The sequence below is a fragment of the Stegodyphus dumicola genome, chromosome 1 (assembly GCF_044657685.1).
Source record: "Stegodyphus dumicola isolate Sdum_Otavi_A_Nest chromosome 1, ASM4465768v1".
Classification (NCBI taxonomy): domain Eukaryota; kingdom Metazoa; phylum Arthropoda; class Arachnida; order Araneae; family Eresidae; genus Stegodyphus; species Stegodyphus dumicola.
The window spans coordinates 166044487-166062967 of NC_140768.1; the positions used below are offsets into that span (position 1 = coordinate 166044487).

Sequence of the window (18481 nt, forward strand, 5' to 3'; positions counted from 1 at the left end):
AGCTGCAATTTGCGCTATTGGAAAAGAGACTGAAATGTCAACTTAGAGTGTGCTTGATGTAATAAAAGCTGTCACCATATCCTGGAAATCCATGTTATTACAGCACATGCAGAACAGTTTTAGCAGAGCCTGGAGACATGAAGATGCTTATCCTGTTGACGAGTTAGATGGTGATAATGATACCATGTGACCTGACAAATGGAATATTCTACAAGATGTTTCAAAACCTGATGTTAGTTTTGAGGAGTTCATTAGTGTAGATGAGAGTCTTACTACATATATGCCAGTGGAATCTGATGTACAAGTATAAGCAGTTGTATCTGAAGTACAAGAATTGTCATCGGAAGAAAGTGTTAGGGTAATATCATTACACTCTCCTACCAGGAAGAGTCACATGTCTTGGACACTTAGGAACATTTTGCTATGACATCTGAATTGACCATTAATTTTATGAAAGCCACGTTGTCTGTAAAGTTGCCAGGCATTTTTGTTCTCATCTATAAATGGTTAATATGTAGGAAAAAATTATTTCAAAAATAAAATTGAGCAGTTGTCATATACAGACCGGTGTTCGGTGTCTGAAAGAGTATTGCTTGGCAGCATTGTTTTACGCCAAGCAGAGTTTGGCTTTAGTGTAACCCTAAAGTTATTTCGTTTTTGCTTTATTAGTATGAATGATTTCTGACTTGATGTAAGAGCATATGGTTGCTCGCTCTTAGCTAAGTTATATAGGTAACTATAAGCACATGCGTGTGCTAGTATTCAATAATGTTGTTTTTGTTAAAATAAAATTGTTATTGTTAATATTACAGTCCACTTACTGAAGTTAAGTATCATTAAATAAGTTCGAGCTATCTTCGGCAAGAACGGTTTGGTCTCACGTTAGCCGGAGAAGAAAATGGCTACTAATATTGTTTCATTGAATCGCCAACGCGGCGTAGAGAAAATGAAACTCGGAGCTTTGATAAAATTCCATGATGAGTATAAAATGGAGGAGAATAAACTCAACCATAATGTTATTATGAAGACTAAATTTCATTCTTTGTTGGAATTAAAATCTCGGGTTAAACAACTCATAGTGGAATATACCAATTTGCCAGAGGAAATTGACTTGAAGGATAATCTAAGCATTACACAAGAATTGGAAGAAAGCATCGAAGAGTTCAAAGTAAGATTTAGAATTTTTCTTTCTAATTGTGAAACAAATAATAAAGATAAATTTGAAACCAAAACTGTTTCTAAATCAAATTTTAAACTGCCTGATTTACCTCTTCCTCAATTTTATGGTAAATATGAAGATTTTAAAAATTTTAAAGTGCGATTTATGTCTATGATTGGTAATAATAATAATTTAAATGATACTGAGAAACTGTTTTATTTGAAAGCATCACTTAAAGGTGAAGCAAAAATGTTAGAATCATGTCAGGATACATTTGAGTCGCTATTTTCTGCACTTGAAAGCAGATATGAGAACAAAAGAGCAGTAGTTGATGCCTTTATCAATAATTTGTTGAAATTTGAAAAAATAAATGACTCACCTTGTCAGTTGAGATCACTGGTAGATAATGTTAAAAGATGTTTGAGATCTTTAAGTGTATTAGAATTTGATAGAAATAATTTATCTGATGTTTTGATATTAAATATTTTATTGCATAAATTAGATAGAGAATCTAGAAAAGCATTTGAACTAAACGTAAAATCAAATGAAATTCCCAAACTTGATGAATTTTTAGAATTTCTCGAAGAAAGAATTCGCATTCTTGAAGAAATAAACAAAGTTAGTTTTCCTAAGCAGAGCTATGCTACTAAAGTATCAAATCAATTAAGTCGCTCTAGAAATTCAAAATCCTTGGTAACTAAAACAAACCCTTTTCGAAAGTGTATTATGTGTAAAGAACCACACCCAATTTATCATTGTTTGAAATTTAAGAGTATTTCTGTTTCTGAGAGGTATGATTTTGTTAAAGAATATAAATTATGCATTAAATGCCTTTCTCCATCACACGTATTATCGCAGTGTAAGGCTAAATTTAGCTGTTATTTCTGTAAGAAAGACACACATCATTCGCTGTTACATAAAATTGACGAAAAACAAAATGAATCATCAAAAGAAAATGAATTAACCTTGAACCTTTCGTCAGTGAATGGGAAAGAGGACTGCCCCTCCTTCCCCACACAACTTTGATGGCAGCTGCAAATAAATCTAAATTTGTGTTAATAAATACAGCGATTGTTTATCTTCTGTTTACGATCAACGAATTCCTTTTAGAGCCGTGCTTGATTCAGCTTCGACTTCTAATTTTTGTACTGTAGGTGATTCGAACTCATTACGAATACAAAAAGAACGAGCATTTATTCCAGTTAGTGGAATAGGCAACACTACTTTGAATGTTAAATCGCAAATAAAGACATGTTTATCGAACTTAGAAAAAGAAAATGAATGGGAAATAGAGTTATTAGTTGTTCCCAAAATAACTGACATGACACCATCGAAATCTATTGATATTTCGAAATTAAGTATTCCAAAAGGAATAAAGTTAGCTGATGATGAATTTTTCAAGGCAAAAAAGGTAGATTTATTATTAGGTGTGGAATTATTTTTTGAATTTTTAAAAACAGATAAAATACAATTAGAAGATAATGAGTTACTTCTTCAAAACAGCTGCTTCGGCTTTTTAGTTTCTGGAAGCATTAGAATTCCAAATGTAAAAAATTATGACTTAAATTATTGTTTTTTGTCAACAGAGATTAATTCGTTAAATAACTTAGTAAAGTCATTCTGGGAAGTTGAAGAAGTAAATGAAACTAAATCTACAGTTAATTCTGAATTAAATTATTACAACAAACCTTTTAAAAACTCATTTTACTGGCATGCATATGGAAGATATGTGGTTAAAATGCCGTTCAAGCCAGATATTGGTGAAAACATACAATTAGGGGATTCAAAGGAAATTGCTGAAAAAAGACTGAATCAATTGTGGAATGGTTTGTCGAGTGATTCTGTAATGAAAGAACTTTATGTTTCATTTTTAAGGGAATATGAATCATTAAATCATATGGGAAAGATGGAAGTCTATTCTAAAACTGAAGGAGGATATTTTCTTCCTCATCATGGCGTGCTGAAACCTGATAGTAAAACAACAAAGTTACGCGTTGCGTTCGACGCGAGTGCCAAAACTACTAACGGTTGTTCATTGAACGACATATTATGTAAAGGTGGAATGATTCAAGAGGAACTTTTTTCCATCTATCAGTGGGGACATGTTTCTTCAGAAATGAACCCAGCCAACATCATTTCCAGAGGATCAGATGCTACAACTCTTGGATCTAACAAGCTGTGGTGGAAAGGTCCTGATTTTTTAAACAAGGACAATTTTCAAGATAAAAATGGACTTAGTGATGAGCTTTATTCTTCAGAACTGAAACCAGTTACGACTTCCTTGTTGACTTTAAAAACTGATTCATTCTATGATGACTTCCTAAAAATAACTAATGATTTCTTGAAACTAATACGAATTTAGTTTACTTTTCAGATTTATCTACAACTGTAGGAACACAAGTGAGAAACGAACAGGTAGTATTAGTATAGATGAAATGGAGATGTCAAGGAATACACTCCTTAAATATATCCAAGGTAGGTATTTTGCAGAAGAAATTTCTTTGTTGCAGAAAGGTCTACAGATAACATCAAGGAGTAAGTTAAAATATTTTGATCCCTTCTTAGATGAAAAAGGTCTGTTAAGGGTAGGTGGTAGGATAAAGAATTCTAATTTAAGTTATAGTCAAAGACATCCCATTATTTTGCCTGCCAAGAATAAGTTAACTGAACTTATATTTATTTATTTTCATGAAAAGGATTTTCATAATGGTCCACAATCACTATTAAATTATATTAGACAAATTTATTGGCCCATTAATGGCAGGAATATAGCTAGAAAGATAGTCCAAAGCTGCATAATTTGCTTTAAGGCAAAACCAATAATTTCTCAACAACTAATGGGAGAATTACCTAAAGAGAGAATTAATATTAACTTTACATTTAATTGTTGTGCTATTGATTACTGCGGCCCATTTTTGATAAAGTACAAAGGGCAACGCAAGGGTAACTATCATAAGATATATGTTTGTATTTTTGTTTGTATGGTGACAAAAGCAATTCATCTAGAGATTGTCAATGACTTAACCTCAGAAGCATTCATTGCTTGTCTGAAGAGGTTCTTTGCCCGAGGAGGTAAACCAAAAAAAATATTTAGTGACAATGCAAAAAACTTTGTTAGTGCAAATACAGAAATAAAAAAATTAATGAGTATTTTTCTAAAGCAGAATGGAACTTTAGCTAATTTTCTAGCCGAGGAAGGTATACAATGGAAGTTTATACCCCCAAGAGCACCAAATTTTAATGGTCTATCTGAAGCAGGAGTAAAATCCTTTAAATTTCATTTTAAACGAACAGTAGGAAATTCAGTATTAACCTACGAAGAATTTTTGACAGTAACAGTTCAAGTAGAGGGAATCTTAAATTCTCGCCCTCTTACACCGTTAACTTCTAATATTGATGATTTAAATGTTTTGACCCCTGGTCATTTCCTTATAGGTCGACCGATCAATTCAATAATTGAACCCAATTTAACAGAAGTAGATAATAACAGACTTAGTTTATGGCAAAAAACTACAAAAATGGTACAAAATATATGGAAGAATTGGACTAATAATTACTTGAGCACTTTGATTCAAAGAAATAAATGGATGATTGCTAAACAAAATATTAAAATAGGGAATATGGTAGTGATTAAGGAAGAAAATCTTCCTACCTGTAAATCGTTGTTAGGGAGAATTGTAGATGTGTTTTATGGGAAGGACAACCTTGTGCGAGTTGTCTCTGTCAAAACCAAAAATGGTATTTATAAACGAGCAGTTACTAAAATTGCTGTATTGCCAATTGAGAAATAATGTACGAGCTTTTTTATGTTTATTTGAAGGTTTGAATTGTAATCTATCATATTTGTTCTTTTCACATTGTGATTACTTGTATTATAATTTGTGCATTAATTTACATTGTATCATTTTGTATTGTATGAACATTTATTACTTTTTTGAATTCTACTTATTGTATTGAAATTAATATTTCAACGCCGGGCGGGATGTTCGGTGTCTGAAAGAGTATTGCTTGGCAGCATTGTTTTACGCCAAGCAGAGTTTGGCTTTAGTGTAACCCTAAAGTTATTTCGTTTTTGCTTTATTAGTATGAATGATTTCTGACTTGATGTAAGAGCATATGGTTGCTCGCTCTTAACTAAGTTATATAGGTAACTATAAGCACATGCATGTGCTAGTATTCAATAATGTTGTTTTTGTTAAAATAAAATTGTTATTGTTAATATTACAGTCCACTTACTGAAGTTAAGTATCATTAAATAATTCTGAGCTATCTTCGGCAAGAACAACCGGGTTGGCGAAAAAATTCATGATTTTACTTATCTAAATTTTTTGTTTGCATTTCAAACTTAAAGTCTAAAACGTCTGAAAAAATGTGGTTTCCGCATCTGCAAAAACCACATTTTTGCACTTGGTTTATGGTAAAAGTCCGAAATAAAAACAAAAAAAGTAGATAAGTAAAAGCGTAAAGTTTCTCACCAAAAATGTTTGGCGACAAATTTAAATGATAAAAATTTACAAATGTGTGCCGCTCCTCTTTTTTTTTTTTTTTTTTTTTTTTTGTTTGTGTGTGTGTGTGTGCATGAGAGAGAGAGATTCTTTTTTGATGCCAAGACTGGTGCAGGGAAGGCACAATTTTCAAGATATCCGCTATCAGGTTCAATGTTCCGTCTTACTTCCTTTGGGAACATGCAGGGACCTGACTCGGAACAGGGAGCTTACTAAAGCTATGTTCAATAACTGTGGGAAGTAGACAAGATACACAGGAAGGGTATACAAAACCCTTTATTTTTCACTCTTTGCAATAATTTCCGTACTTCGGAATACAGAGACCAACTACTTGTGGTCTGAACGTAAGAATATAAAAATATTTAACTAAACTCTAACTTAACTTTGGAATAATAAACGTGGAAGATTGGCCTTATATTAACAGGAAGCGTATGTAGTACAGAGACTGTGAACACTACAATACGTTTTAAAATTTATCAAGAGGATTAAAACCTCTGGCCTGGAAGGCAAACAGCAACTGCGTAACATCTAAGGTAAGCGGCCTGCTTTGACTCAACTGCTTCCTCTCTCTCGCTTGGCAAAAAGCCACAACTTAAGTACTTGGCGTTCGCCAGACAAATTTTGCATATATAAGTTAACGCTTTTAATTCTGGCCGGAAGTAGAAAATAAGAAGTGATAGTAAAGATTTAAAATAAAATAAACGTTAGTAAAACTTAAGATCCTTACATACTTCCCGCCAGAGTTAATTAGTTTGAAACTGAGGTCTAAAACGACCTTGTTGAAAACTTTTAGCTCTAGAATCTAACGCGAGGCCAATCTTTTACAAACATTTCTTACTAGAAACTAGGAAAAAAGAAAAAAAAAATTGTTTTTACAATAGCAGCTCCATGGACACCCAATTTTTTCATCTGTACTGCATCTAAACAGGAGCTTTTATTCAAATCTGGTTTTTTCCAGAGATCTGGAAGGAAAACTAGTTTAATGAAATGTTACACAATGAAATGGCAAGTAACATGCATATTTATATTTCTCTTAACATTCTTATTTCATTCATGACTATTTTAATTATCTCTCCCCATGCTCTCTGACATGTTTTGTAAAAGAAAACACCAAACACGAATGTGTTTATGTACAAGTGTTCAACACTACCACTTGCAATCAAAACACTAACGTGTTAAAATTCAACATAACAAGACCTTATAACACACCTTATATTCATCTCTAAACCCTGAGGTACTATTCTGAAAGTGGCTAACTCTGAAGTGTAGCGTCAGAGAGCCTAACTACATTCATTCAACCTTTAACACATATTCACAATAATTTTCTCTTTTTACAGTCACACGAATAAGTTTAAAATTTTTGGCATTACTTTCACTTTTACTATATCACAGTATTTCTTAACGTTTAAAATAACAGTTCACATTGTATATAAGAACATATTAACATGCCGTTAATTTTACGCATTTTAAAATATACATTAGTAGTACATTGTTAACTTCTATTCTTTTCAAAGCAAGTGCCAATTCTTCTACATTGAAATACTACATTTCAAAAAGTCTTTCAGACTAAAACTTCTTTCTTGCCAGAATGTTTTTAAATAAAATTTATACAATAACTTTTACAATATTTAAGTATTTACACATTCCTATTCTACATCAACTTTAGTTTTACGTGCGAGTAATTGAAAAACATAATACCAAAATTGGTAACAACTCATTTCGCGCCTTTTTGGTGATAAAGGTAGACCTCACATGAGGTAAAACTTCTTGAAATCTGCCATTTGCAGTAAGAATGAAAGATTAACTTAAGTTTGCAAAGTAACATAAAATTTTACTTATCTTTGTGATATTCGGACATTCTTTTCTGAGCCCAGTCCTGGAAGGTAGCGCAGATTCTGGTTTGATTTATCCTCCTTCTTGTGCGGGCTCGCCCTTCAGTGCCTTCCTGTAGAAACTTTCTTTTTCCTCCAGTTCCGGTCACCCTTGAATACCTTCTTTTTCGCCTCTGCCTGTGGTCTTGGCGGAACCGGGACACTTCTTTTGCGTTCCTGCTTGGACCTCGTTGCAGGCCGTTCAAATTTTCCTTGTAACTTTTCCTCCGCCGCTCGTGGCCCTTCCGCAGTTCGGCGACATTTGCTGCGGAGAGTCCTGTCCGATGAGTCGATCTTCTGTTTGGGAGCCAGGTTATAGTTGCCGTTATTTCTCCTGGCTTTCTTTGGATTCGTCGTACTTCTCCCTTCTTCATTCTGGGGGTGTTCGTGAGCTCTCTTTTCTGGACAGTGGAATGGCTTCTTTTTCTTGTTACCTTCAATTTTCCAGCAGGGAAACTTTCTTTTCAATTGCTCCTGCCTCCTAATGGCTTGTCCTTGTGCTTGACGTTGTTCCACCTCTGGAGCTTGTGCCTGCCGTGTCTGCTGTGCCGGATCCTGCAAAAGATCTTTGAAAATTTTCATTTTATTACGATCATAGTAGGGTTTTATTTGATCAATGTTTGCGGAGCACGTTTCACCATTTCCGGCTTTTAACACCACTACAGCGTGAGTTATTTTTTCTATGACATATGGTCCTTCAAATCATGGAAAAATTTGGCAGTTTTATCTTCTGATGCTGAAGAAAGTGAATGCTTAATTTTTAACACTTCATCCCCTACTTTATAAGTTACTCCCCGTCGTTTCATGTCAAAATTAAGCTTCTGTTTTCTCTGTGCTACTTCAGTATTGTTTTTTGCTTCTTTAATTAATTTTTCTATATTACCCATTTTAAATTCTGGGGCTCTTTGTTGCACATAAAATAATTTATCTAACGGCATTATAATCTTTCTGCCTAAAAAGAACTCAGCAGGAGTTTTGCCCGTTGTATCATGTTTTGCGGTCCTAAGGGCGAAAGCTAATTCATTGACATAGTTATCCCAGCTTTTATGAAAATTTTTAACATAACTACGGATAATTTTCACTATATTTCTATTGACCCGTTCCGCTATATTTGATTGCGGCCGATACGGGACCATTTTTAACTGACGTATGCCCAGTTTTTGGCACATGTCTTCAAATACATTACTTACAAATTGAGGACCATTATCCGATATAACTTTTAGGGGCGCCCCGTATTTTAAAATATATTTATTTAAAATAGAATCAGTAACTAATTTCACGGAGGCTCGTTTTAAGGGAACAATTTCGGTCCACTTACTAAAATGATCAACCATAACAAGGAGACAGCGACTTTTATTTAACTGACTTTTTGGGAAAGGGCCCAATAAATCGATGCCAATTATTTCATTTGGAAATTCGGATTTAATACTATTTAGAAACCTGGCCTGGCGGAAATTAATATAATTAACTGCTTGACATGTTGGGCAGGACTGGACATACGCCCTTGTTAACTTTTGCAGTTCAGGAAAATAGACTGCCTCGCGTACGCGTTGTATAGTTTTTCGAATACCATCATGAGAAACTAAAGGGCTGTCATGCAACTCCTGCAGGATATTTAATCTAAGACTAGCTGGGATAACAGGTCAAAATTCGTTGTTGGAATTCGTAGTTTTTGTATAAAATAATAGACCATCTATTAGTTTGTAATGGGCCGCCCTATTTCTTATCGCCACAATATCTTGGTGGCTAAAATTTTCAGGATCCTTTAAATACTCATAAATGCTTCCAAACTCAGGATCCTTAACCAGTTCGGTTATTACAGTTTCTCGGGAATTTATTGTACATGCTGTGAGCATTGCCACCTTTACAGTATTACCTTCTTCATCTATTTTAATTCTGGATAGGGCATCTGCTACGATATTTTCCTTTCCGGGGGTATGCTTGATTACCAGATTATATTCTTGTAGCTTGAGTGCCCATCTTATTAACCTTGGGGATAAGTTTTTCCCTGATTACAATATAGTTACCACCGCATGATCAGAGTACACTGTTATTGGCGCCTTTCCAAAATAGACTCGGAACTTTTGCACTGCTAACAGAACTGCAAGTGCCTCTCTCTCGGTCGCGGAATAGTTTCTTTGTGTTTGATTTAAAGTTCGGCTAAAAAATGCCACGGGCTGCTGATTTTGTGAAAGTACCGCTCCTACCGCATAATCCGAAGCATCCGCTGAAATTTCTAAATTCTCATCCTTTCCAGGAAATTTCAACACAGGGGCTTGCGTTAATGCTTGCTTTAATTTTTCGAACGCACTATTGGCTTCGGCCGTCCACGAGAATCTTGCCTTTTTCCTTTTTAATTTTAACAATGATTCAGCTATAGCTGCGAAATCTTTTATAAAGGACCTATAATATGAACAAAGTCCTAGAAAAGAAGAGAGCTTCTTTGCCGTGTTTGGAGTCGGATACTTTTGTACAGCGATTATTTTTGATTCGTCTGTCTCTATTCCTTTCTGAGATATCTTGTAACCTAAATATTTTAATTCAGGGGCTGAAATTTGCACTTTTCGACATTAACTTTTAGACCGGCCTCATTTAATAAAGAAAACACCTGTCTTAAATCCTGTACATGTTGGTCGAGATTATCACTAGTAATAATGATATCGTCTAAATAGATAAATGTGGACTTTCCAAGAACAGGCCTTAACACAATGTCCATACATCGCTGAAATGTTGCCGGTGCCCCTGAAAGGCCAAACGGCATACACAGAAATGCATAAGTGCCAGACTTGGTTATAAAAGCAGTCTTAGGCACGTCCTCAGGTCTAACCCCTATTTGAAAATAACCAGTCGTTAAGTCTAAAGTCGTCATATATTTGGTCGACGTTATGTTCCTTAGAATTTCTTCAATAATAGGTAACGGATATACCGGATATTTAGTTATGGAGTTTAATTTACGATCTTCAATCGCGAATCGCCACCTTTTTGGATATGTCAATGGATAGTCATTATTTTTCTTACATAAAACCACCGGGCTAGCATAACTACTTGAGATGGGCGTTATGATCTTTTTACGTAGCGTATCGGTGATATGCCATTCTATAATTTTTTCCTTATTCTTATCATACCGGTATGCTTTGTGGCGAACTGGCATTGAATCTCCAGTGTCAATACTATGGTTAGTAACCTGAGTAAATCCTGGAATATCACTAAATAACGAAGCAAATTCACTTACCCCTTGTCGAATTCTTCGTTGCTCTTCATTAGGCAGGTGGTCAAGGTTTAACATTGGCGGTTCAGCCTTTTCTTCTCGAACTGGTTTCATAGTCAGCTTAAGGGACGCTTCATTAAAATCCAGCGTTGCTTGTGCCTCTGAAAGAAAATCTATTCCTAAGATAATATGTGCTTGCAGATTCTTTACTATGAAAAACATAACCTTTACTTGTTCGTCCTTGATACGAATGTATAGTGGTAATTTACCTATGCACTTACATCTTTCTCCTTGCGCCGCTAACACTGTCGTATTATCCGAATTATATATGCGGTATTTCCGAAAATGCTTCCTAAAAAAATCTTCTGCCACACAGGAACACTGCGCGCCTGTATCCAGGAGTGCGGTGGCTGGGATATTATTCACCAACACTTCAATCTTCGGAAGAGTCAAATTTTTCACCATTACTGTATTTAACTTGAAGGAAGAGGGGTTTTCTTGGCCTTCGGATTTCCGCACCCTCCCGTCAGCAGAAATCCGTTTTAGTTAAATCATTTTTCATTTCCATGCTTTCCTTCTTTTTCCACTGGCCTTGAGACTTTTTTCCTGGATTGCTATTGAACTGTCGACGTTCGCCGGCTGTTTTTGAATGCACGGGTTTCCTTGCCCACTGATTCGCTTTGCTTCCGTAGCCGTGTGCTTGACTTTGCTGTGGTCTTGGTGCACCAAATTGGTTTCGTTGTTGATATTGGCGTGTTCTTTCAATGTCTGCCGTTCTTCTACTTTCAAACTGGATTGCTAGCTCAAATAATTTTTCCACTGTAGTCGGATTCCTTAATTCAATAAAGTCTTGCACTTGGGGAAGTAACCTCGGCAAAATCACTTGAATTATCTCAGGATCCAGACTGCTTCCATACAAGAGTTTGAAGACGTGAATTTTTCTTAAAATAAAGCTTGAGAGATTTTCGATTCTTTGCTGATATATGCTGAAAAGTTCCATTTCTAATTTCGCATGATCCCTTACGACAGGGAAGGCTTTTAGTAGGGCAGTCTTGAAATTTTCGTAAGTATAGGTGGGACTTCCTGCTTGACCCAAGAGACTTCTGCCTATACATTTGAACCAGTTAAGCGCTTGGCCCCTTAAAGCGCTGGTAGCTAAGGTAACTTTTTGAAATTCGTGCACGGGGTAGAGCATGAAGTGGTCATCCAATTTTTCCAAAAAACTGGTTACCGGTGAGTTTCCATTAAATGTTGCTTCTGGTTTCATCGCTGCGTGCATGGTCTGGACGATGTAACCAAATCCTTCCAGGGCGGCAGCTGGCATTTCTGGATTCTGAGCCGCTTCTGCAGGCAGCACAGGTTCTTCTTGAAACTCGGCCATGGTTATTCTTCTTCGTTAGGCGCCACTATCAGGTTCAATGTTCCGTCTTACTTTCTTTGGGAACATGCAGGGACCTGACTCGGAACAGGGAGCTTACTAAAGCTATGTTCAACAACTGTGGGAAGTAGACAAGATACACAGGAAGGGTATACAAAACCCTTTATTTTTCACTCTTTACAATAATTTCCGTACTTCGGAATACAGAGATCAACTACTTGTGGTCTGAACGTAAGAATATAAAAATATGTAACTAAACTCTAACTTAAGTTTGGAATAATAAACGTGGAAGATTGGCCGGATATTAACAGGAAGCCGTATGTAGTACAGAGAACTGTTAACACTACAATACGTTTAAAATTATCACGAGGATTAAACCTCTGGCCTGGAAGGCAAACAGCAACTGAATAAAACTTCTAAGGCAAGCGACCTGCTTCGACTAACTCCTTCCTCTCTCTCGCTTAGCAAAAAGCCACAACTTAATTTGAATGTTATTGCGATATTTTATAATTTGAATGTTATTGGCGTTCGCCAGACAAATTTTGCATAAATAAGTTAACGCTTTTAATTCTGGCCCGAAGTAGAAAATAAGAAGTGATAGTAAAGATTTAAAATAAAATAAACGTTAGTAAAACTTAAGATCCTTACACCGCTACACAAAATCAAAATAAGAAGTCGAAGAATTTCATAAGCTCGGTGTCCATGTACACATCGATCTATTTTCACTTAAAAGAAAATCATAGAATTGCACACTACCTTCACTTTGTCCATCAATCTATTTTCACTTAAAAAATATCAGGAAGCTAAAAACAAATTAAAACTATCATGGTACTTGGAAATGGGATCTCATGACCAAAATTGAACAAAATTTGTTGCCAATCGAAGGGGCACCCTATTCTACAGTAGAGCCATTTTAACTAAAACAACAACAATAAATTCCAAACAATTTCAAAGTTAAAGCAATGCAACAATTAAAACAACTCTCTACAAAATTAAAACTGTAAAAAAGCAAATTGACTTCCCATTCAAAATAGTTTCCCAAAAAGTAAAATGTTGATTTCAAATAAAAACTTGCAAGGACAGACTTATCACATATATAATCCAATATACTTTCGTTAATAAAAATTCACCAATCACATAAATCAGGTAAACCAAAATGCCACGTCTTAGCTATATCAGATGTCTTTCTATGATTAAAAGTAAAAATTTCCTTTAATGTCAGCTTCGAAGTTGTTGTTTCATTTATAGTAACCTGAGGCGTTGAATGTTATGGAAACCCTATTATGATGTGATTGGTTGCATGATTGCGGTGAATTTGACTGATGGGAAAATATTTGTTGGATGTCAGTGAAGAAGGGAAGAAGTACGTCATGTATTGTGTGCTTATGCATTGTGAAATGGCTGCTGGTGGTAAAGTGGGTGTTTGGTGCTAGAGAATAAGAGAATGTTTTTTTTTTTTTTTTTTTAAAGTGGTTGAGAGAAGAAGCCAAACTTTGTTGGATGTAATTTAATGGAATTATATGTGTCCTGTTTGTACAAAGGAAATGCATATGGTCGACCATAAAGATCGTTCAGATGGCTTTGAATGAGTTTATCGCAATAACATTCAAATACTCACTATATAAAGTGTTCCATTAGAAAGGGAATGCGGTTTGAGGAAAGTTTTTGGATGTTGTTAAAGAATTTTGTGTGTAGCGGACTGAAGACATGGAAATTTCTAAATAAAGTAAGTGGATAATTCCTTTATGTAGTGCTTAGATGCTGTAAGATGAATTTCCTTTTTTATTTATTTCATTATTTGATTTAAAATGTAGTTTATTGAGATTATATATTTTTTGTTTGGCTCTAGTGTAGAACTGAGTGATGCTTTGACCTTTTTTAAGTGAAAATAGATTGGTGTGTACATGGACAAAGTAAAGGGAATGCACAATGGCGAGTTTGTGCAATTCTCTGTATTTTTTTTTTTTTTTTTTTTTTTTAAGTAAAAATAGGTCAATGTGTACATGGATACTGAGTTTGTGTAATAAAAATCAACTTCAAACTAGCAAACACAAAGTCAAACTAACAAGTCAAAGAATTGCACAGACTCTGTGTCTGTGTACCGCCAATTTTCACCAAGGGGCACCCGTAAATATACTTTTACCCAACTTACTGCAGGAAAACCAGGATCCAAACCTCAAACTTCATTGAGGACAACATTCTTTACCTTCAATTATTTTTCTGCAAATCCATCAAAAACACAATTTTTCTTCTGAATCTTTATATCAGAACCATACTTCTCACATGTCAAGTTTGGCTTCGAAAGTCTTGTATTCCATAAAAACTGAAAACTACACTTCTGTCAGCATGAAGACAACCATGAACAAATGCTTCATTAATAACTCCAACAACATATCAAGGTTTTTCCAAAGGTCGGCAAAATGTTTATGATGAAGAGTATTGTGGCCAGCCGGCCCTCATTAATCACAACATTGAGGAACAGGTGCGAGAGTGTTTTCAGCAGAATCGTCATCCCTTCATGATTACAGAACTCAGCAGCCATTTCCTGTGGATGTCATGAACTATTGTGCATGAAATTCTCACAAAACACCTTTTGTTCCAGAAATTGTATACCGGGTGGGTGTCCAAGAACCTTATACTGGAACAGCAAATGAAACGCACAGCAGGAGCATTGACTTTTCTGCAGCAGTAGCATGATGAATGCAACAAGTATCTCAAAAGGATCATTATAAGTGATGAGACATGGGTTGCTCACATTAACCCAGAAACTAAGCAACAGTTGATGCATTGACATCACAGTGGATCTCTGTGTCAGACAAAATTCAAGCAGACTGTATCTGCTGGGGAATACATATGCACAGTCTTCTGGGACAGGAAAGGCATTCTGCTCATTGACCTCTTGCCGAAGGGTGCTGCAATGAATGCTGATCATTACTGCGCAACACTAGAGAACTTGCAGGGAGCCGTTCAGAAGAAGAGGCATGGGATGCTCGTTGCTGGTGTTGTGTTACTCCATGGCAATGCTCACCTGTATACAGCAAATTCCACAAAAAATCTGCTGCAGAAGTTTTACTGGGATGTGATTGGCCATCCACCCTTTAGTCCCAATGCTGCTCTCAGTGACTTGCAGCTGAAGAAATTCTTGTCCAGGCATCACTTTCCCACAGAAGATGTCCAGACAACTGTGACATGCTAGCTCTATTCCACACGTTTTCACGATGTGTAACATGTATACGTGCTAGTTTCCCTTCAAAAGTTCTCTATTGAGAGATCCCTCCCCTTAGGCAGACTTGTATGACACTGGACTACAAAAATTTATCCCATGGTATGACATCCATGGTTCTTATGTTGAGAAGTAGCTGAAATATTGCTGTCTCTTTTGCAATAACTCTTTCTAGGTAATTTGTTTCTTTTTAATTAGAAGTTTTTCCAGGTAATTAGTTTTGTTTCTGTGGGAAACTTACTTTCGGGATGATTCGTACATTTTTGAGGATGTCAAAGGTTGTGTATTTTGGCAACATGTGGTGTTTCCTCATGAATACTTTTCAGACCCACCAGCGGTCAAGTCGGTGAACACTAGTTCAGTCTGAGGTGTGAATCCTGCAAATGGGTTGGCTACATGGGCGTTTCCATAGTTTTCACGCACGATGTGTAACGTGTATACGAGCCAGTTTCCCTTCAAAAGTTTTCCATGGAGGCATCCCTCCCCTTAGGCAGATTGCCCTTGAGACTTTATCGTAATCACATAAACCAAATCAAACATGAATACCTTTCAAGAGCGTGCAGATAATTATAAAAAATCACAAAAAATTTGATTATGAATTTATTATTTTTTCTGGCATTAAAAATTAAATTTTACTTATTAAAGAGTGAACTGCTTTACACTTCATGAAAATAAGATACATCTTTATTTTTTAGTTGTGGCTGACTCTAGCTAGAAAACATCTTGAGAGTAAAAATATTGATATAAAAAGAGCCTTTGCTGTTTGCCTTAGTGAAAAGAATGATCCAGATGATGCAGAACTTGGCACTCAAATCATAAAGGTAATATACCAGTTTGAATTTTATGTGTCTTTCTTTTCTAACATGAATTTATTTACATTTCTCTTAAATGTGAGGTATTTCTGTTGCAAAATATTTCAATTTGAACACATATCTTGAAAGATACATGTAAGATATGCAAAACAGTTGTGTTGATCTGTAGTAATCTGTCGCAATATATCACATAATTATTTCTTCATGGAAATATTAGCCTGTTAGTCATTATTTTCTGTTATTTTTTAATGACTGTGATTCAGCATTTTGAAAGAAAATTTGTAAAAAGGAAATCCCTTTCTCAGGTAGGTAGGTAATTCATGTGCAGTTTTGTAATAAAATTTTGAATTTTGGGTGAAAATTTATTGCTAAATGCCTTAAAAATAAATGTTAAAGAAGCTCATCTCCTTTTAACCCTCTTCACTAGGTATAGATTATAATATATTTTTCTTCTTTTGTTACTTTTCTGTTATAAAGCCATAACATATATAACTAAAAGGTGGTCAATTATAATTCATCACCACGAAGCTTTGAGGATTGGGTTGCCTAATTCTCAGTTGCCTTTTAAAAGGGGGAATATATAGGATATTTTTCTCTTCTTTCTGCATGCTTTTGTGGTGAAATTGGAAGCCCACTTGACACATTTCTTTGAGGTCCAGAGTTTGAATGTTGTCGAGAGCATTACACATTTTTCACATTCCTTCATCATCAAAATAACCTAAGGACTCTACACTATGATTGGAAAAAAAAATGGAAAGAGTATTAATAACTTGTATTAACAGTCAAGTAAACAAAAAGTGCTCGATTCAGGATTGTGTAGCTATTCAAAACAAAATTTAGATTTATTTTCACTCATCATAAATAAAGGTGGCCATCAAGTCATTAAAAAAAAAAAAAAAAAAAGAGTCGCAAGCAAGTTAAGATTAGCTTGAGAATTTTAAGCATTGTTTTAATTTGCAAAATGTACATGCTCAGAAAGAAACTGGTTCTGCAAATAAAGAAGCAGCAGAGAAATTCAAACCCCAGTTTTTGAAATTCACTGAAGAAAGAGTTAGATATGGCAACAAGTTTCAATGCAGATGAGTTGGGCCTGTTTTAAGAAACAAATGGGACAACAGACTATCAAAAAGATACAAAAGGTTGCCTTTGTTTTTAAAGCTTTTAAGGATAGACTTTTATTGTTTGTGAAAATGCATCATGTGAAATGAAGTGCAAGCCTTTTTTGCAAGCTTGTTTATTGACTAAAATGCCTCATTTGTTGAAGTGAAAACATTTTCTGCACTTGCTGTTTGTGTGGAAGTGAAACAGAAAAGCTTGGGTAATGTAAACACATTTTAATGACTTGTTTAAAAATTCACTTGTTAAGGAAGTCAAACCTGAGTTTTAAAATTATCTGAATTTTGGATTATGCTCCAATACACAGTACAACATTGCATTCAGATGTAGAGATTTTATTCTTACCACCTAAGGCCACTTTCTTAACTTAGCCAATGAATCGAGAGATCATAAAAATATTCAGAACTTATTTATTATGCTAGGTACACTGCACAAAAAAAAGGGGGCACAGTTCTATATCTCTCATTCTACTGGGCCGATTGACGGAAGTCAACTTGTGTTTTTCATTCTTGAAAGCAGGATTTAGGATATGTATTAGATTTATATATAGAATTGTTCTAATATAGGTATTTTGACACAAAGTCTGACCTTTTCTTTGAAATGACATACCAATTTTTTCCCATATTTCGAGTCTACAACTCTATGCTAAACTGCCAAGTTTTGTAAAAATTGCATGAGTAGTTTTTAAAAAATTAGCTCTCAAAATCAACTCCTCAGTGTTAATTGAATTTGTTATATATTTATTAATATCTATTTTTTATTTAACTTATTTGATTCTTTCTGTCATATTTTGAAATTTAAGTTCATTTCAAATAAAATTCACAATTGTTTTATGATTTATTTTTAAAATTTGCATTGTTAAATAATTTTTATACCGTACAAAGTCTGAAATCCGGACGTCCATTACCCGGAATGATCTAATATCAGGACCTGAAAGCCACAAACTTTTTTGTTTTAGTATGCTTTATGCATGCGCATTTGATTTTTCCTTTCATAATAAAACATGTGGAGATTTTTCACTTAAAAATTCCGATTCTTAATTTCACTTAGGCACTAAATAAAATACCTCGTTATGAAAAAACAATCATGTAAGCATAAATTTGTGAGATTAATAATTTGGCTACCTAGCTGAGTAGCTACTTGGCATACATCTCAAACCAAAACATTCACCTATTTTATATCCCTGATGCTGACCTGGCTAGTCATTAT

General features: G+C 34.9%; 1 protein-coding gene across 1 annotated transcript in view; it reads left to right on the top strand.

Moving 5' to 3' along the window:
* LOC118183609 (TBC1 domain family member 30-like) overlaps positions 1-18481 on the top strand; it is a 111328-nt gene that overhangs the window by 10313 nt on the left and 82534 nt on the right. The window contains exon 3 of the mRNA XM_085822980.1: positions 16040-16165. Within this exon, the coding sequence (XP_085679106.1) occupies positions 16040-16165 (126 nt within the window). The remainder of the gene's footprint in view (positions 1-16039; positions 16166-18481) is intronic.